The sequence below is a fragment of the Mastigoproctus giganteus genome, chromosome 3 (genome assembly GCF_048544385.1).
Source record: "Mastigoproctus giganteus isolate SK-2022 chromosome 3, ASM4854438v1, whole genome shotgun sequence".
Taxonomy (NCBI): Eukaryota; Metazoa; Arthropoda; class Arachnida; order Uropygi; family Thelyphonidae; genus Mastigoproctus; species Mastigoproctus giganteus.
This window is the reverse complement of record NC_143577.1, coordinates 59,716,606-59,738,634: the sequence shown is the minus strand read 5'-3', so window position 1 is coordinate 59,738,634 and position 22,029 is coordinate 59,716,606. Positions and strand designations below refer to the sequence as shown.

The 22,029-nt window shown below is 36.2% G+C and overlaps 1 protein-coding gene across 5 annotated transcripts in view; it reads left to right on the top strand.

The window, feature by feature from the left end:
• Positions 1–22,029, top strand: part of LOC150088045 (gamma-aminobutyric acid receptor subunit beta-like) — an 863,205-nt gene that overhangs the window by 653,232 nt on the left and 187,944 nt on the right. For 2 of the 5 annotated variants that reach the window (XM_090369306.1, XM_090369304.1), the window contains one exon: positions 15,954–17,240. The exons of the other annotated variants lie outside the window; for them this stretch is intronic. In XM_090369306.1, coding sequence (XP_090225432.1) covers positions 15,954–16,214 — 261 coding nt within the window. In that variant the 3' untranslated portion in view covers positions 16,215–17,240. Of the gene's footprint in view, positions 1–15,953; positions 17,241–22,029 lie in introns of those variants that run through there. 5 annotated transcript variants of the gene reach the window in all.

The following is a 22,029-nucleotide window of genomic DNA, read 5'->3' as shown; positions in this document are numbered from 1 at the left end:
ATTAGCCCTTAGGCCAGTAAGGAAGACAAGATTATACCCAGTGAGTCATGAGGCAAAAGTTTTTCATTTTATACCCGGTTTTTCAAATTATTATATTCTATATATATTTCTTGACTAAATGTCTAAGAGTATGAAAAGGTTGTTTATGCATGGGTAATGAGTTGCCGAGGTATTGCACTGCATTGAATAAGTAATGCTTCACCAGTGGAGAAGACTAATATTACTTATTCTCGGCGGATACTACCACTCAGGCGGCCCAGTTTGAAAAATGGTATGGGATAAAATACTGCGTTATCCACATACTGTCCCTATTAGACTTAGGGAAGCCAAAAAGATGTAGGAAAGTCATAGTAGGAGACGAAGAAATGCCATCGAAAGAGGAAAGCGACAGTCACTCCTCACATTCACTCACTGAAATAAACCAACTACTCATGAATCCCCCGAATAGGCAACCCTTCCCCATTAGGGAAGATTGTTGTTACCTATTCGAGGTAACGAGGGCCCCAACGAGATCCTCTCCCAGACAGCACTGGTTCGGAGCTAGTTGGCCCTCATCAGTGGGTAGCAGGTATCCTGTTGTTGCAATAGTGGCAAGACTTCATAACCGGGTTGTCACTATTGCAACAACAGGGTACTTGTCCACCCACTGATCAGTAAGCAACAAGCTTCGAAACGGTGCCGTCTGGGTGGTAGTATCCGCCGAGAATAAGTCATATTAGTTTTGTCCACTAATGAAGTGTTACTTATTCAAAGCAGTGCAATACTTCGGAAACTTGTTGTGAAGGTATTCACAATATGAGATAAAATTAAATAATTCATGAATACTACCCGGGTAGGAGAAATGATGGAAGTGCACCCATGCACAAACAACCTTTTCAATAATTATATTGTTATAACTGTAGAATTTTTCACTGAACTGAATTTTTCTTCACTTGTAATCTACTGCTTTAGAACAATCTATATGCCGTATTAAATGATGAAGTCGTTTTCTTTCAATAGTCAGTGTGAACGATAGGCTTAATGGCAAATTTAAGATATTTCTTCCTAGGTGCGCAGAAAGTTGTTAAAATTTAAAAATCCCGAATAGTTTTATTTTACGGAACGGGCCAGTTTTGTAGTACAAACGAGAATAGTTCAACATTCACTTCATAGATGAAGCCACAGGAAGATGTTAACAGTTGTCTAAATTGATAAGGCATTTTTTCTGATTAACAATTTTTAAGTATGCAACTGATTACAATTTGCACCTTCGCAGAATCGTGTCCTTTGTTCCGAAAAAAATAAAAATAACTAATAATAATACAATTTTGCTACCAATTGCTAAATTGCCTACCTTAATAGGAATAACTAATCGTTAGGATTCCATTCAGTGCTCACTATATGTCCTTACGTTGTGCGAGCGGGCCCATACACTCATTGCCATTTATTACGTTCAGAACTCATTATGTTATCGTTATTAACTTCGAGTTTATTTGTTTTGAGGTTATTTAAGGTAAGTAATTTAAGGATTCAGAAGTATGTCACAGTCAGAACTGTGAAGACCTGTCCGCCGCCATGCTACTCTGACTGGTAATGTTGCACGTACCTTGCGGCAAAGTAGAAACACGCCTTTTCGTGTTTATGCAGAGGTATTCAGGATCGTTCTGAAAGACCGATCCTGAATACAATTTACACGTATATATTGATACTACATGGATACTACTTTTTTTTTAGGATAGATAAAGAAAAATTCTGCTACAAATTACGAAATTTTCGCAACGGGTACAGCTAGCTGTAGCCATTGTGTACGATAGGCCTAACCAATTTGATCTCAAATTGATATTTCTTTCTGGGTGTGCAGTTTTGGGGAAAACTGCACACCAAGTTTTCCCCAAACATGGGGAAAATATAAAAATTCCGAATAGTTTTATTTTACAGAACGGGCCAATTTTTTCTAATAGCGTTGCCTACCTTAGAAGAAAGAATAGTTTTATTTTACAGAAATAAGAAATCAGAAAGGATTTGACGCGTACTGGCTTACCTGCTCACGATCCAACACGGACTACATTTCTTTAGGACAGACAGCTGGAGAAAAACCGTGCTACCAATTGCGAAATTTTCAATGGGTTCTGCTAGTATTACTTTATATGCCACTTTTGCAATATTAATTTCTTTGCAGAAACATGTTCCTCTCTGAACACTTGACTAATTTTTAATCGAATCCCATATATGTGGCAGATCATTCTGCACGAAACATCTTCGTCTAAGTCGCAGGCGCCGACAATTCCCGTCGACGACTGGGGAATTTCTAGAGCCCCTTTTCAATGGAGACTGTACTTAACCGATCTTGGGCGGAGGAAGAAGTACGCTTTCGTCGTGAATTATCAGGGCTTTTTTAGCCCTCACAACATGCAAATGTCCCGTGAACAGAACACACACACACGAATTTGGGCAACAAGTTACGGGTGACGTTAACATGAATTGGAATTTGCTGTTCCCGAAAGTATAACCGTAGATTAATTGATATAAAAAAATTAATATTGAAACCTTAACTACAATAACAGTCTCCAATACCAGAGTACTATTATTGTGCACTTTTTTGTGTTTACTGTTATTATAGCCTGTTGTTTTGTGTTCACTGTTATTATAGACTGTTGTTTTGTGTGTACTGTTATTATGGACTGTTGTTTTGTGTGTACTGTTATTATGGACTGTTGTTTTGTGTGTACTGTTATTATGGACTGTTGTTGTGTGTACTGTTATTATGGACCGTTGTTGTGTTTACTGTTATTATGGACTGTTGTTGTGTTTACTGTTATTATAGATTGTTGTTGTGTTTACTGTTATTATAGACTGTTGCAGCATTGAAGAAATATTAAAGTTAGTCATTTAATCATAAATAATGTTCAGCTGTTACATTAATCAGCGCAATCAGTACGGTGCGGCCGCTAGGCAGAGAAATCAGAGCGACTCGTCCTGTACGCATTGACAACATGATTTTAAATAGTACATTTTCATCCAGTGGGTGCGTGTATTTGCGTTTCTGGGTGGCTCCTAGGCTAAAAGCTCATCTTCATCTTGTCCTCTGTGTTGATACAGGAACTCTGTATAGCGGGTCTGGAAAAGTGTAAATATTTGGGTGTGGGATGTTAGTGTGTGTTCTGGTTTGTGTCAGGCCACTTTTTCATCAGGGAGCAGCCAACAGCTGGTCAGCTGCTGCCTGGTGCTCAACTGTGGCACTAAGATTCAGGCCTGGGTCTATTATCACCTGTGATGTGCAAATAAGCATTAAATCCCGCACCCACTGGAGGTAGTGCAATACCAGTGGGTGCCTGCAATCCCACTCCCAGGTAGCCCACACCTGGGAGCCAGCCAATAAAAATAATAAAATGAAATAAAAATAGTTAAAAAATGAATAATAAAATCCTTACTGATAAAAAAAGAAGAGAGAAAAAGGGAGAAAGAAGTTGGCGATCACTTAATTACATCCTCCGAGAGCCAGGGATCTTAGTTGAAGACGCTTCTTGAAAACATTTGTAGCAAAATATTGGAGGGCTTTAAAGTTACTGGTACACTCAACAAGAATACTGACGTTTTCTTCTGATAACTCGGGAACAAGACCAACTAAAGTCTGTCTAAATTTTTCATATTCCGGGAAAAATAAGAAAAATATATTCAAGTTTCGAGGTCATTACATGTACAGTATGGATCAGGTTCGAGTCCACGCTCAAAGAACTTAGCCCGTAAGGAGCCGTGCCTCGTGAGCAGATAGGAAGTGTACATATTTAGCGTAAACCATGAGTTGATAGCTAGGGATGTTAGATAGTCAGCCTTTTGTATATATTTCCTAGTGATGAGACCAAAATGGCTTTCATCCCATCTGCTTTGCCAAATTCCAGTTAATTCACTCCAAATTCTAGCCTTTTCTTGATTTATGTTATTTTCGGGGTCGGTTGTTATTCCGTACGCCGTGATCGAAATTCCCTTTTTGAGATTGTACAAAATTCCTCGATAAATGATATAAAGGTCAAGTGGCATAACTCGTCCCAAAACCTGCAAGACATTGTTAGAAATAGTTCTTGGAATGCGGTGAATGGTTAGTAAGACGCATCTTTGCGAGGATATTAGCTTTGTTTTTATCTTGACTTTGATAACATTTTTATGCCATATGTTCGCGGCATAATAAACTACGGGCAAAAATATCGTCTTATAATACGATGATAATGTCTTCTTAGTAAGACGCCATTCTTTCCTAGAGATCCTAACCACTGAGGCAGTCAAATTTCGAATTTTTTTCTTCGATTCTGAAACATGCGACTGAAAACTTAATCTGTCATTTAATATAACTCCTAAATATTTAGTCTCAGAGACATATGGTATCTGTATGTTATTAACAAGGATCCTAGGAGATCTGTTATAGTTGAAATGATTCCAAAAGTCATCTTACTTGGTGAAATTTTTAATTTGTTTGTATTCGCCCATGTTACTAAATTGTCAATTTTTGGCTGCATACACTCCTCAAGCACCTTTCTGGATCTCCTTCGATGGCCACCACTAAGTATTCGGCATATGCAATTTTAAGTACACCTTGATGATCTCTCAAAAGCCATTAGTCTAGAACTGCATTCCAGAGGAGAGGCTTGAGGTCACTGATCCTTGAGGGCATCCTCTGGATATAGGGGAACTATACGTCAGATGCTTTGCAATTACCTTTACCATACGATCCCTAAAATAAGATCTTAAGACCTTGTAGGTATAATCATCACAATTAGCAGCTCTTAAGGACTCGAGGGCCCTCGCCCACCAAAGGGAGTCGAAAGCACCCTAAAAGCCCACAAACACAGCCAAAACATACTTTGAAGTAGAATTCTGGGCAAAAGTAGTTAGAGCAGATATGGCCTCCTCCGTAGATTTCCCTTTTTTGAAGCTAAATTGTAGGTTAGAACAAAATTATTTTTCGCGTAACATCTTATGAAGTCTCGGGGATAGAAGTCTTTCAAAAAGTTTTCCGAGATTCGCAAGCAATGAAATTGGTCTGTGGGCACAGGGATCGGATGTTGGTTTCCCTGGCTTGTTGAAGAATTTTCAGCAAAACTACTTTCCATTGCCTTGGAAAAATACCCTCAAGGAGACATTTGGTCATACCATTTAACAGAATTTGCGGAAATAGGTAAAAAAATTTAACAATAACAGCATTCTCAATAATAATGTCAATCCCAGGACATGTTTTACTGTTTAGTTTACTAACGGCAGCACCAAAATCCAAGAGGGTAAACGGGACGATGGCCGTAGGGCCACTATACATTTCATTATTGTGTCTTATCTCCTGTTGTTCCCGTACATCAAAATCAGGGGAGTCCAAAGGAAAAAGGTTGGAGACAATAGACCTTATTGTGGAAATCCAGTCACTTATTTTCTGCCCTTGCTCCATAACAGATTCCAAACGTCTCACCGACTTTGTTGACTGTTTTTGACTAGGACGGAAATGAAAAGCATTGAATATGCTGTTCATTTCCTATGGCCTTGGAAACATCTTATGGACAAAAAAGACTCATTTTACACGTCTCTTGCAATCATTTTATTTTTTGTAATGCGATAAATTAAACCCCACGGTTCCGTATTCCCTATTTCTTTAATTAAGTTTTGCCAATAACTGCTCTTGGAATTGGCAATCTCCCTATGGTATCTTTTCCTGAGACTGCTATAAATTTACTGGTAAGTTTGCACATCCTCAGTTGACAGATGCATTTTCATCCAGTGACCTAATTGTGTAGAGAGACAGGAGATAGTCACAGTTCAATTCGAAGGTGGATTTGGAGTAGGAGATCAAGAGTACGTTGAACCGCCGGTACGCTTTATTTTCGGCAAACTTGAGATCTGCTTCCGATTTCTGATGATGCCAGTGGAATCATCGAATGGCATGGTAAGATATAATCACAGGTACAGGCGACATAGGCCTGAACAGATGTGTGAGGTGGGCTTGAGTGAGGAACTGGCTACCAACAAACTCTCAGATGATGGTGACGTGATTTTGTCGGTAATCATTTCCCTATAACCAGTAAGCGTTCACACTCAATTAATAAAGGAAGCTGCTTGTAGGGAACTTGCCATTTTTGTGGTCCTTGTGGAGAAGCGCAGCTTGTGGTCGAACATTAGCACTATCTCAATGTGTTGGCTTATTTTAAGGATAAGATTATCAATTAGCGTGGGCTGTATAAATTATGTTATGGTCTTTCAGAGAAAACATCATGCACCTATATTTGTTAAGATTTATTCTAAGACAAAGTTAAGGCAATTTGTTATCATTTTCCTATCAGTCCATTATATGGTCTGATGGGACTGAAAATCCTTAGGTTATCAGCATAGCCAATACTCCAGATTCCCAACATCTCACCGACTTTGTTGACTGTTTTTGAATAGGACAGAATTGGAAATGGCCAGCACTGAATATGGCCTTGGAAACATCTTATGTACAAAAAAGATTCATTCCCGGCTAGACAGTGGTGTAAGTACCCATAACTGTCGGGTGTTACGAACATCACCTCCAAACGTTATTAAGCTCCTCTCCAATGCCCACACATTAGTCACTCTTTGGAATTGGTTCACATCAGCTTCATAATTGAACTGTTCATCGAGGAAGTTAAAGCAAGTATTCCCAAAATGGAGCTATTACGGGTGGTTACTGTTATCTTCTCCGACACCGTACGATCTCTGCCCTTCAAGCGTATAAATTGTTTTTATACAGGATTTAGGCTACATATGAAGATGGCCATCATCTCCTGGTATTTTGGAAATTTTTGGTCACCTAGTTCTCTGGACCCTACAACCTTGTGACTTCAAATTATGAGGATCCGTTAAGGACAATTTATGAAGGCAATATTTATTCTCTGACTGACCTGAAGGAGCGCATTGCAAGGTATGCTGAGGACATTCCACGTGAAATGCTTCGTATAACGACTGCCGGTAGTGCTTCTGTACTGCACTAATAGCATAATTTTAACACAAATGGCTATGACATCTATAAACAACTTTATGTTCATAACTGTAGTTTTCTCATGCTGTATTGCAACTTTAACAAATAAACTGCAATTTTTCAGCTTAGGGCATACAGAGCCATCTCAAAAGAACCATGAATGTTTCCCTTTTGGGAACGATTTTTCGCACCTTTCGTTTCCGCGTAGGCACTGTATATTACAGGCGGCCAAGGTGACGATACGCGTTAATTATAATCACATCCTATATTTTACTATTATTTAAATTAAATATTGAATACAATATATATAATAATTTGATACCCCAATAAAAACTTCGGTAAAAAGTCACGATCTTGAAAAACATTAAACAATAATATGTGATTAATATTAGCATTATGATAGCGGCTGGAAAATAGGGGAAATAAAAAAAACTGCGTTCAATTTGGACTGAACAACTGTACACTCTCTCTCTCTCTCTCTCTCTCTCTCTCTCTCTCTCTCTCTCTCTCTCTCTCTCTCTCTCTCTCTCTCTACACCCAAGCACACACACACACACACGCGTGAACATTCAAACAAAATAAACGATTTATCGCGACTCCTGCATTGGTATCGGTATTTCCCACACACGCACTGACGTCAAGTATGACATGTCCAAGCGCAATAGGCTAGGGTTTATCTTTATGTTGCCAAACATAAAGATAAACCCTAAAAGAAGTTAAAATTTTAATCCGAGGGTAGTTCTTAGGCAATAATATTGGTGCTCCTTGTAATTCAAATTGTGCCCACTATTAATTTTTCATTCAAATTAAGCCAGTACCCTACTTGTCGCCCTTGGTACTGTTAATCTTACAATCTAATTGGACTCCAACGAGTGAGTACATAATAATGCGCTATCCCCTCTCTGTAAGGAGATTCATGCTTCTATTCATGATTCACGTTTAAGATTCGGATGCCGGTTTATGGAATCCAGATCGAAGCGAGAAGCCGACTCCATCGTCGACTCTAACTTATGTATCAGGATTCCTGCCCACAAACGTTTCGTCTTGAATTGGTGATGTGAGCTATGACGCCTACATTGCCGGAAGAATCAACGTGGATGGAGCGTTTTAGTGTTTCTTGTGCATATTGTTATTCAAATATTGTAGGTGGTAGTGCCCTATACAATATTTATATAATATTTTCATCTATTTTTTGCAGCCTCATTTATAGCTATAAATGACGCTCCAAAGGTTAGAAGTATCATTTTCACTTGTTGTGTAAAGTGCATAACATATAGCAGAATTTAGCGTGAAAGTTCCCTGCCATTTGCAGATCACATCAGTTTCCGATTTTGGGCTCTTCAGTGCCGTTGAAGTGTCACGTACAGACCGATTGCTTATGTGGAAACTTATTATCATTCCACGCGATAGCGGCATCTTGCATCCACAATAGTATTACTGTTTCCCAAGAGCATATTTTTAAATATCCCTGACACGTGGTGCTTGGTAGGTCGTGAGCAAATATCAGCGGAGTGGTGTCTGGATATCAGTAAAATGGCAGTGTAACGGGTACTAAAACCACAGAGATAATAGTATAACGCAAATGGGATGATTACGTAGAAATAACCAGTCTTTCGAGAAAGTTCCTAGCCACACTACTCATTTTCGATTCTCTGTGATTTCGTTCATTTACCCTTTGTACTTTACATTTCCAGTATATTCACATAGTGCAATGAACAGTTGAATGAATATTATCTCCAAGATCCACCTTTAAAATAGACAAGTTCAGTTGATATGTTTTACGTTAAAAACAGTTTATATTGTTTAGTATATCTATTAAACATCTACAACTATAATTATGAACGTAAACATTTAATTGTGAAATATATAAACCATTCAACCATTTTCTAAAAATATGGTAATATTTATTTTCATAGAGATTTTGAATCAACTTTTATTATTTCTTAAGAAAAAGAAACTTTGAGTAATAGCACAACTTTTACATATTGAAGATCAGCTATAAAAAAGGGTTGCTCTAATAAGTTTTATAAATAATTAAAATAAATTTTGATTAAAATAATTGAAATTTACTTGTAAGTAATGAGTAGCTCACTGGCTTTTGTACTTCGTGAGAGTGTAGTGGTTTTTTCGCTCTTTTTGAATGGTCTGGATTTGATTCTTGTTGAGAGTACGAATTTCTAAAATTCTCTACAATAGAAACTGTAGTGAACCGGAAGGCGTATAGTTTCCTCCTAAGTCGCTGATGCCTCGTAAACCCAACAACAGAACTAAACTTTTTGCTTTCTAAGTGCTTATTCAAAATGCAGCGGAACACGGCTGTTATAAAAAAGTAATAATAAATAAAAATAAATTAACATCATCGTTATACAGAAAACATACGAGAAGCGTCTGATACCGTTAGCAGCCTGATTTTATTGAAGACCAAGCTGCTGATGATACTCGGTTTCTGAATAACACAAGACTGCAGTATATCTTGTACTGTACCTCAGTTTTGAGTATTTACTTCAAATATGTGAGTCTACTTCATCTTGTAAAGCATTCCAAAGTCAGCAAACTCATGTCAAGAAAACCTGCTCAAGCCTCTTTATTTCATTTCCACCGATGTAGCAATGCTTTTATTATATGTTAGTCATTAGAGTTGATTAAAATTGATAAATTCGTCATAAAATATTAAAATAGTCTTAATATTTTTTGTGGTCTACCTCTTATTACTAGGCAAGGTTACCAGCACCATCCCATAAAACATGGCGAGTCCGTCGTTTCTTGTTGGAGAGAGAGATTCTCCAGGAACAGAAAGAGTGGCAGAATACAGCATTCACACCGATAGCTTGTGAAAAAATGTGATTCCGCTATCTGAGTCGTATGTAATGATTTGAATGGCACACTCACATTTCTTGGTTCTTGTCTTCAATTTATTTGACGGGAAGAACAGGATAAACTTGGGTGACGCTCACGTGTTTCCTGCAATCCACGAAAACATTTCTTTCTCTTTCTAGACAAAGAGAGAGATGACCACTTCGATTTCATATACTGCTAGAAATATGCTCATTTTAACCTTCTGATATTAGTTATTTAAATACAAGTAATTAAAACAGGCAAGAAAGGCTTACCCTCAGACATTCAGATAAAATTTGAAATAAATATATGTTAATTAACAAAAGGTATAGGAAGTTTATAAATTCTGGTCTTGGATTAATATTTAGATTACATACTCTTGCATTTCATTAGCCGTTTTCTTCAATATCAATGTACTTTATGTATACGTGAAATCCGTTAACTAGTATAATGCAATTAGTAATATAATTCCTAAATGCCATTAAATAGACAAAAAAATTAAACAAATAAGAACAGTCTTCACTAGTGTCTCCTTATTCTATTTTTTTAGTTGTTGGCGCATCGGCTTCTGTGGCCATAATGCACCTCCCAAAGTTTTTGCATTTATTCTGATCTAAGCCCGAGGCAGGATTCGAACCCGCGACCTTCGGGTTTCCAGGCAGACACTTTACCCACCCAGCTAGCCCGGTCAGCACTTAATTTATTAAATAATGGGTCCACTTAAACTATAAGGAACTCGTGGCCTTCCTATCAGTTATATCTATACATAATTAGTAGTTACAAGTTGGCTGCATATGTTAGTCATTATAATTATTAAGATTGATAAATTAAAATTAATCAGAAAATATTAAAATATTTTTAAAAAATGTTAATACTTTCTGGGACCCACTTTTAATTAACTGCTCAGCAGCGTGACGAAGCTCACATACTGAAAAGCTGATATATTCTAGCTTATGCTACTCTACAGCATCTTCAAAAATGCTATAATGCTTATCTCGGATAAAAATCACTCGTATTACGAGAAAGTGTGCAGTATACTGTTCTTTTTCTGTATTATGAATTAAGCAATAATAGTTAAATGCTTTGCCAAACAATAATATTCAATAATCGATACACCAGACTACTACATTTAATGAATGTTACAGAATTGACACTCTCAGTAAAAGAATGCAAAGAAGGGTATATTTAACTAGCTGTTCCCATTGCGAAATTTTCGCAATGGGAACAGCTAGTTAAATATATCCAGAGGTAACAGTTTTTCTCTAGCTGTCCTAAAGAAATGTAGTCCGTGTTTTGTCGTGAGCAGGTAAGTTAGCACGCGTCGAATCCTTTCTCATTTCTATTAGTTGATTTCATCCTTCTAAAACTGTTTTGTCTTATACCTCGCAAGAAGGATTCTTCTGCTCCTATGCTTATCTTTGGTGACACTCCGATTTCTAGGCAAGCAAGATGCTACATCCCTTTTGAGAATTACCCTGTTTTCTAATCTCTCTAAAATAAAACTATTCCTTCTTTTAAGGTAGGCAGCGCTAGTAGAGAAAATTGGCCCGTTCTATAAAATAAAACTACTCGGTTTTCTTTACTATTCGGAATTTTTGTATTTTCCCATGTTTCTTCACAACTAAGAAGAAATATCTTCAATTTGACACCAAATCAGTTAGGCCTGTTATACTCAATGGCTACATATCGGAGGCAATGGCTTCAGCTAGCTTTACCCGTGTAGAAAATTTACCCGTGCGAAAATTTCGCAATAGGTAGCAGATTTTTCTCCAGCTGTCCTAAAGAAATGTAGTACCCAAGTCGTATCAATATACGCTGGTGTGCAAAACTTAAGGACCAACACTATTTATAAAGGTTACAACAACTAAATTAAACGAAACAGCCTGTGGCGTTTTGCATAACCGTGGCCGTTCAGTAGAAAGCTGGTGCACATGCAAAAATTTGAATCGTGATGAGAGGGTTCACATAAACAGATAAAACCAGCAGTTAAGTACAAATTAACGAATGATGAGTACGATTGTTACAGACGTTCGATTGGTTTCATACAGTGCTACAGACAACGAAATGGCCAGTAGACAACATCTGGATGACTTTACCCAGGGTCGAATAATTGGGAAGCTCGAGGAAGGTCGAAGTGCGAGGAGTGTGGCTGCAGAGTTCGGTATCGCCCATAGCATCGTCTCACGTGCGTGATCGACTTCCGACAGGTACAGCTGCTCAAAGGACCAGTGGTGGTCGCCACGAAAACCAACGCCCAATGATGACTGCTATATACTCCTACAGACCAAGAGGGACCGACACCAGACAGCGGAATTAATTGCAAACCAACTGCACAGGACGCAGGATATCGCGGTTTACTGTGGCCAGGCAACTCCACAAAGGTGGGCTGTTTGCTCGACAGCCAGTACGCTGTGTCCCTTTAACACCTGGCCATCGGACATGCCGTTTTCTGGACATCAGCTAATTGGCGAGAGGTTGGCACATGGTATCACCCCGCAAACGTCACCGAAAGCGATCGATATGGCGGTCGAGGTGTTCTCGTCTGGGGAGCCGTTATCTTGGATGGACGTACACAGCTCCAAATACTGGAAGGCGGTACTGTAACCGGTGCACGTTACTGTACTGAGGTAATCCTTCACAATGTGCGTCTGATCCGAGGTGCCACTGGCCCCGAGTTCGTGTTTATGGATGATAACGCCACACCCCATCGGATTGCAGCTGATGATATGTTTTTGGAAAGTGAGGACATTGTACGTATGGATTGGCCTGCCCGTTCGCCGATCTAAATCCCATCGAACACATATAGGATGCTCTGGGGAGACGCCTAGCTGCACGTACACACCCACCAGAAAATGTTCACCAGCTGAAGATGGCGCTGACAGAGGAATGGACGATGTTACCGCAAGAACTTGTCAACAACATTATTCTAAGTATGGACAGGCAGTGCAAAGCCTGCAATGACGTTAGAGGTGGCCATATCTCCTACTGAAGACCACCTCTTCCCTTTGTTCCATATTTGGCAGTGATGCATCTGTATCATGGCAGCTAGTGCTATGTTGCCATTTTTGAATAAAGTCCCTCTGTACCGTTTTGTTTCCGTTGTCGGCATTGTTTCCTTAATTTCTGGACCTCACGAGGTTCCTTTTCCCTTGGATTTTCCCATATCCAAGCTACAGGTGAAAACCTGACTGGTCCTGAAGTTTTGCGCACCAGTGTATATGTGTAAATGTATTCAGGATCGGTCTTTCAAAACGATCCTAAATAAATTTGTAGAAACACGAAAAGCCGTGTTTCTCCTTTGCCGCAAGGTACGTTCAACACGACCAGTCAGAGTAGCATTTTGACTCTGACATACTTCTAAATCCGCAAATTACTTACCTTAAATAACCTCAAAACAAATTACAAATAAAATCTTAAGTTGATAATGATAAAATGGTGAGTTCTGAACATATTAAACATAACGAATGGCAATAAGTGTAGGAGCTCGCATGCCCAACGTGGGGACATATAGTGAGTTGTGATAGAATGCTAATGATTAGTTCTTTCTCTTAAGGTAGACAGCGCTAGTAGAGAATTTCGCAATTGGTAGCAGAGTTTTATAATTATTATTATTGTTGTTATATTATTTCTACCTGATTGGGGATGCCACCTCGTGACGGGTATTGCTACCAACTACACAGGGTGGTTGTTATGTCTGGTGTTACTGTTGGTTGAGGAACTCTCTGACTATCGTGCAGGTGTTCAGGATTGCGACTTTCGGGAGTTCCTTGTACGTTTTCGCTGGGAGACCTATTGCTGCTAGGCTGTTATGTAGGTTCTTTGACACCATACCTGTGGTTGACAGGATGATCAGGATTGTCGTAACTTGTTGCGTATGCCACTTATCTTTGATCTCCTGTCTTAGGTTCGTGTTCTTTCTGATTTTTTATCCATGGTTTTTTTTGCAGGTTGTCATTGTTGGGTATCGCTATGTCAATCAGATAGGTAGCCTTTTCCTTCTTATCCACACGGGTTATGTCAGGTCTGTTGTGCGGGATTGTCTTATCCGTTATTACGGCTCTGTCCCAGTACAGCTTGTGGATTGGGGTCTCTAGGTACTGCCTACGGTACGATTTCTTCGATTAACTGGCATTTCCTTGCTAGCTTTTGATATATTATCCTGGCTACCTGGTCGTGTCTATGAGTGTACTCAGTCTGAGTGATCACCTTGCGTCCCGCGGTGATGTGTTGGATCGTTTCCAGGTTGTTTTTGCAGGTTGCCAGTGTTGGGTACCGCTATTATTATTATTATTATTGCTCTTATATTATTTCTCCCTGATTAGGGTTTACACCTCGTGACGGGTATTGCTACCAAGTACACAGGGTAGTTGTCGTTATGTCTGGTATTACTGTCGGTCGACGAACTCTCTGACTGTTCTACAGGAGTTCAGGATTGCGACACTGTGGAGTTTCTTGTAGGTGTTCGCTGGCAGGCCTAATGCTGCTAGGATGTTATGCAGGGTCTCTGGCACCATGCCTGTGGTTGACACGATGATCGGGATGGTCGTTACTTTTGCATTATTATTATTATTTTCGGAACAAAGAACACGATTGTGCGAACGTGCAAATCGTTAATAAAAAAAAAGTCATCATATTAGACAACTGTTTGTTAACTGTTAAGTTAACATCTTGTCGCTCCACCTATGAAGTGAATGTTGAACTATTCTTGTTTGTAGTACAAAACTGGCCCGTTCCGCAAAATAAAACTATTCGGAATTTTTAAAATTTAACAACTTTGTGCACACCTTGGAAGAAATCTCTTTGAAATGAGACCACTTCCAGCCCGATCGGTTAAGCCTATCGTTCACGCTGACGGAGTAAAGAAAACGGCTTCCGTATTAATATAGATAATACAATATACATATAGATAATAAAGAAATATAGATAATAAATTGTAACTTTAAGGCATTACTACAATATTGATATTGGAAAGTATTATTTATATCATTTATTAGTATTAAATATGTATATAATTGTTTTATGAATGATGACTGAATATACAATCTAAGAATAAACACTAAGTTTTTCAGAGGTGATTATGCAAAAAAGTCTTTAATGTATACTAAAGTAATTATGCAACGAAAAGCTAAATACTATAAATCTTTTAATTAATTAATAATAATAAATGTAATATTATAATTTATATATATAATTTTAATTTTATATATATATAATTAAAACTATATTGCTTCATCAGTTCTCTTCAAAACATTGCAATCATTCTACCTTCATCCACAATAATGCATCAGTTTAATTATGAAAGAAGACTAGTTCTTTTTAATGAATAGCAGTTAAACGAACCGATCTTGTAATTATTCATGCGATTATTATAATCAACTTTTGTGAACAACTAATAATAGAGATAATCCTATACTCCTTATTAGTAGCGATAATCCTATTCTGAAATTCAGCTGTCACTGTGCAAATTCGAAGGAGTCCTGTAACTTGTCGCAGGTGGTGTATCTATAAATAAATATGTATTACGGTAAGTTTGGGTGCACAATAATTATCTAAATCTATAATATAGCGTTAATTTTCGAAATAATATTAATACCCAGTAATCAATATTTCAATGAGAATTTTCTGGAAAATAATATTACTTTAAGACCCAAAATTACTACCATAGCTATGCCTGGATACAAATACTTGGAGGAGGTTCCGTAATACAAATGCGGACTAGAAAATAACATTTTTCAGAGCCAGTTTGGTCTGGAAAGAAATAAAGATCTGTCTGCTAAAATGAATGCAGTTCAAAACCATATTTTTCAATAGAAACAAACTGATATCTTTTCTGAAGCGTTGTCGAACAAGGACTTAAGAAATATTGTGAAATGGAAAAAAATACTACTGATGAAAACGAAAAGTTACATTTCGATGAATAATTTGATGTTCGACATCACCGGATGAGTAAAAAGATGCTACCACTATTTATCCACTGAAGAACACCATTTAATCAATAACACATCCAGCGGATCGAGATTAACGCATTGCACTACAAAAGATGAGGAGAAACCTTTCATCACTCTCTTAGTTTACTTTACGAACTAAATTTCATTTTACAGGTGCTGCAAATTAGTAACGAAGGATTCTGAAAAAAATACTCATAAGTTGTTCTGTTATTTTGCAGGAGGTTCGACTGAAGATGGTCGATTCACGAGGTTTCAGTAAAACCTCATCACTTGAAAACACCGTCAACGGAGCTGCAGACCTTGAAGCCGCCTTTGGCAAAAGTCCTAATAAACTGTTCGGTATCAGCCCGAGCGACATTGACAAATATTCTCGAGTGGTGTTTCCCGTCTGCTTCGTCTGTTTTAACCTGATGTATTGGATCATCTATTTACACATCAGCGACGTCCTCAGCGAAGACTTTGTGTCCATAGGAGCTTGAATGTTCATTGAACAAATCCATGAATCAGACTGTAGCTTATGCTACTTACACGGGCTAGCAACACACTTGTACTTTTTTGCTGACTTCCTAGACTACCCACAGCCATATTTCCCCAACAAGGAACAGGGGGATTCCACCATTTTCATATTATTGTGACATGCACAACCTCATTACCTCGCATAGCCAAGTTAGAGAAGAAAAAAAAAAAAAAAAACCATGAAATCCAATAGTTAATCCTAACCCTGCCATGCAATAGTGAAGTATCATTTAGAGTCGAGGTGTGTTGATCATTGCATAGACAAATACATCCATCACATGCAGTGATGTGATTTTACGGTACGGCAAGAATAGTTTTAACAGCTATGTGTTTCACACCTAGATGTCTTCTCTCCTCCTAATATTTACTCCTTAGCAAATGAAGTTCGGAGCCCATGGCGGGTAATATCTCACCCGGGACACCATAACTGGCTAAGGTCTCTCTCTCTCTCCCCCCCCCTCTCTTTCCCATCCTTTCCCCCCTCATCACTCTCTCCATTCACCTTTCCTTGCCCCTGACACAACGGAGTTCGTTTAAACACTGATTTTTCCTATTGCAATGGAAATTAGATGTCACGCATGATAGACTTTATACGCAAGGGTCTTATTTACAATGAACAAATTCTATATTATTCACCAACCATCTTAACTGAGAGAGGAGACCAATTGGCCATGGTGTGGACCGGATTGTAAATAGCCTGTTGATATGTTTATGTTATCATGGCCAGAGCCATTTAAAACATAAACACCATGATATACAGTATATCTCCATACTTCATTAAAATTGGTTATTATTGAGCAAAACTTTTTGACACTAAGGAAATGTATTGATATAACAGAGCAATATTCATGGTAGCTACAAGAGTGCATGTCTAGTATCATCATAAATAAAAATCTGCAAAATGCCGGACATCAGCTTTGGAAAAGCGCCTTCTTTTCTCTTTCGTTTCTATTTAATGTTTTCTCATATCTAGGCTAGGGCTTGCAGAGATTAGATTTTTTCTGTGATTTTAAAATTTCATAAATGAAGGTTCGAGATGCTTTAAGGACAGAATTATGACTGACAGAAATGAGAAGTGTTTATTCGGTATTATATTCCTGCAAGTTGCTTTCGATTTTTTCATTTGTATTCTTGTTCAATGGCAAGCGATATCAGTAACTTTCTTCTTTTTAGAAGAATTAAGTATAATTTCATAACTAAAGAAATAAATATAGAAAGTATATGTATGTATGTATACATAAATAAATACATACATACATACATACATATATCATTTATGGAAAAATTACATCCATGGAATATTTTGTTTATAAATTTTTACAAGTGGTTTCTCATTACGTAGAACTGGTGTATGCTCTATTAGGCTGCATGTGACAGTTGCTTAAATGTTTATATCGTCATGTAGAAGCCGTTCATTATTATATTTGAAATAAGGAAGTTAGTGACCTTAGCACTAGTTGATACGCTGTTAAATTTTTGAACTGTAATTGAGGCTAAAATATATCCCGTTGCTGAAGTTTTTAAAGAATGTAGTTAGTAAAATTTAACCAATCCGTCTGATACAAAGGGGAATATAGAATATAGCGTTTCTATTTTGATAGAGAAGGTCTTCAGCTTTTTAATTCGTAGTAACCCAAAGCCCATTATCGTTATTTCTGCGCATCTTTCCAATTATCGTTTAAGAGGCTTACCTAAATTTCACTGTTAACTAAAGAAAGCAATTTAGACGTGTGTTCATCTTTCTATATTTCGCCCATTCATCTTCATATAATTTATCTATAAAACAAATCCGTAATGTTTTAAGTATCATTCTTTCATCCTACGTTTTAAACACATACAAGAGTATGTTTCTTTTAATTAACCCCAAGGAAGTGTTCAACTCTGAGAAAAACAGCAATATACAGAATGATGAGAAAATTGTGGGCATAGCCTGTCCTGAATGACTAGTCAGATCCACTTTTTGCTCAATGCTTTACAGCAATGTTGTAGTAAGTAGATTAGGTTTCATTAATTAAGGGGGGAGGGCTTCGGTTTTGTATATAGGTGAAGAGAGAGTTTTGTAAGCACAAGTTGGTATATCACAGACTCGAAACAGTTTTATTGATACAAGAAAATGTATATCTGAGCAATGTTTAAAAAGGCATATTTTATTGGATCTCACGAATTCCATGCTCAAATATTCACCTACTCGGATTCTCCATTCTCACACAAGCCAGCACAAGTCTTTAAGAAATCATAATACCGGCTCACATAATCCAGAGCTTATGGTATTGATATTACGCTGTTTGGCGTAAAATATATATCTCATTCGTTTGATAGAACAAAAATAAATAAGATTATTTTTGTGTTCAAGATTTTCTTTTCAAACAGCAAGAAAGGTAAAGATATATATATATATATATATGTGCTGGATCGAAAATATTCTTAATGTTTTCCCTGTTTTAAGCGCATAACTTTTTAATGATGATTATACTTTACACTGCTCATTCGTGTCATTTACACTTTATAAGATATGCGTATGTTAAATATATGTTACTATATTTTACATTAGAATTTAAATAGCAGTGCCATAGTTTATTATAAAATAGTTTTATAGTTCTTGAAAATGTGAAGTTGTCATTTCAGGTCAAGTAATATTTATAAACATATATAATTTATAAACCTAATATGAACTATTAATAAAACTATGAGAATGCCATGTTTGGATTCAGGGTGCTACGTTGAAGCTGGGTTTTAACATGACAACTGTATCGTTCTTTGGAAACTGCGTTGAAAATGAGTTTGTATATACACACTTTAAGTATTCGTCAAGGGTTTATGTGTTGTCTTTTATGCTATCACATTCTCTCTTTAAGAATGCTGTACGAAAATAAACATTCTGCACCAAATGAAGTATTCTTCATCAGATCAGACTGTGCAACTGTATTATCAAAATGCGTTGCTACAACAAGTGTATCTTGTAGACCTTTTATGTTATTTTTCAAAAAAACTATATGTTACTCTGTAAAGTACAATTGTAAGAATGATTTCAGTTCAGGTTTCGTGTTCACTGAAATAAAAAAAAAAAAAAAATCTTTGGCCACATTCTTGTGAATAAAATGTTAAAACTGTTTGAACCTTTCTTTTACTATACCGAATTCACTTTTCTTTCTTTCTTTCTTTCTTTCTTTTAACCTTTCTTCTTTTACTAACTGATTCTGATAACACTTTCGTAAAATATTATGTATAATAATGAAAGAAATTAAACATTTTTTGTGAGAAACTTTCTGCAACAGAACGTTTTCATTGTGTTCCTGTCCAATGACAGTGATAAAAGTTATTCTTGAATTGTGATATTTAAGAAGCCAGAGATATTTTGACATTTTTTTGCGGTGACTGAAAAAAAAAAGCAGGGATTTTAAATTATATATATTATAATTATAGCAATGTCTGCTCTACTATCTCTATTTTTTATTTTCACTTAATTTTACTCTTATTTCTGCGGGCTAATTTTCGATTCATTTGGATTTAACTATAATTATATATTATAAGTATATATATATATATATAAGTTTCGTAACCAAGGACAATTTTCTTACATGAAATGGCTAATTCGTGTAAGAAAATCCATTTGTTGCGTTCAAATAAATTGCTCAGGCATTGTTTATATTTCTGTCTATTGAAAGATTTATGGAATTATTCCTATACCTAAATAATTGTTATCTAACCTATCGTATACCAATTCCTGTTTCCTGAATAGGGTAAAATCATTAAAATTTTAGTTTAATGAAATAAAGTTGCCTTGAAATGTTTTCACATTTCCCATGAAAAAGTGTGTGTATATATATATATATATACACACACACACACACACTATATATACAATGGATATATATATATATATATCCATCGTATATTTTTTCCCAAATTCTGTTCTTTACGTTTTTTATTTTTTTTACAGTAATTTATGTACTATAACTAAGGGGAGAGGATATTCGAAAGTGACACTTATATGCCTTTTCGACCAAAAATCTATTTCGTATATCTTTAAATACTTGATTTAGTATAAATTTCCACTGAACAATACCACGGTCAAGCATATAAAATAGGAATTAACACAAAATAAGCTTAAAATCAAATACCTCTAGAGAAAAGAGAAACTAAAATAAAATACCTCTAGAGAAAGAATTAAAAAAAAAAAATCATTCTTACATTCTAGAAAACTGAAAACTGTACAGTAAAGTTATTTTTTACTTGAGAAAATATATAGTTTTACTGTTTGAGTATTAATTGAATAACTAAAATTATAGTGAATGTATACATTATATAAGTGTTGCGGCACGAAATAACTGAATAATAACGAAATAACATTTGGCTGCATGTGAAATAACGTAAACTGCAAGTAGTTGAAATAATGCAGCTAAAAAAAGACTTATCTACACTTCAGCTAAAATCTGACCTATTCTAACAACCTTCTATCTGAAGTTAAATAATCAACACCGCCAAGGGACAACCTCTTCCACCACTAAATTAATATTGTGCAGTATTCTTTTCATATTCTGTAATATTTTTACTCTGTATTTGTAGAAGAATAAAAGAAATTTACCTCAATATGATACGGGGAACAATTCCGCATGATACTCTCCAGAAATTAAAACCAATTCTGAAGAGTATCATACATAATTGTTCTACGTATCATAGTGAGGTAAATTTCTCTTATTTTTCTACAAATATTGTATCAGCGTAGAACGTATTGAGCATTATAGCTCTGTTATATACTATTTTACTCCGTATGTAGATCATATTCCGACTGTACTCATAATTATATATATAATTTTTACGAGTAAAAAGACACAGTTAATCCATCGTATATTTTTCCCAAATTCCGTTCTTTTCAGTTAAAACGTGGAAATTTGAGCTAATTAATTAACCGAGTTTCTAACGCAGTTTGATCCACTATAAACGCTATATGAGTAATATAAAAAAAAAAAATGAGTAATATATGGTGCATTTATTTTACCGAACAAAGATACCTCTGAGATCTTAATATAAATCAGATCTAGTGAACAACCTTTTATGGAACATAAACGCATTTGTTATTTTAATTAAAATTTTTGATAGGTAATTATATGGCACTCTAAAACTGTAGTCCAAATTTTATTCAATTTATTACAATTATAACTTTAAACTTAGTATAAACTTTACATTAAATTCCAATTTGAATTGTAAGATTGCTTTACAGTGTATACAGTAAACTTAAAATTCAAACTGAATTTTAAAAAAATGTCCACAGACAAATGATAAAGCGAGGTACGCAAATTAGAGCGGTCACTCAGTACAAACTATAGCTGGATTAAAAATTCTTTGCATTGTTTTCAAGTGAATGCAAACTACAGTTTTCCAAAAAATGTAAACAAAAATGCTTCCTTTTGGGTCATTTCCGTAACTTCCGCTGTCGCGTATTCACTAGGAGAAATTCTCCTTCTGAAGAAGAATAGGCATAAAGTAGCAAAACGTTTGAAAGGACAGAATTTTATTCAGAAGAAAGTAGGAACTTCTATTTTTGGAACCAACTGCTATCAATAAATAAATAAATATTAAAATCCCATAAGCAGTTTGCAAAAATCAGAGAAATGTAATTTTTGTTTCAATTTGTGGAAATTTTAGTTTGTCTTGACTGTGAACCAGAACAATGAAGATATCATCCATCATTAACAACTAATATGGCAGAAAGTAATATAGAAAATGCTTGCCGTTAACGGATTCTCACATGAAAATATAAAAATTAAACTGAACGAG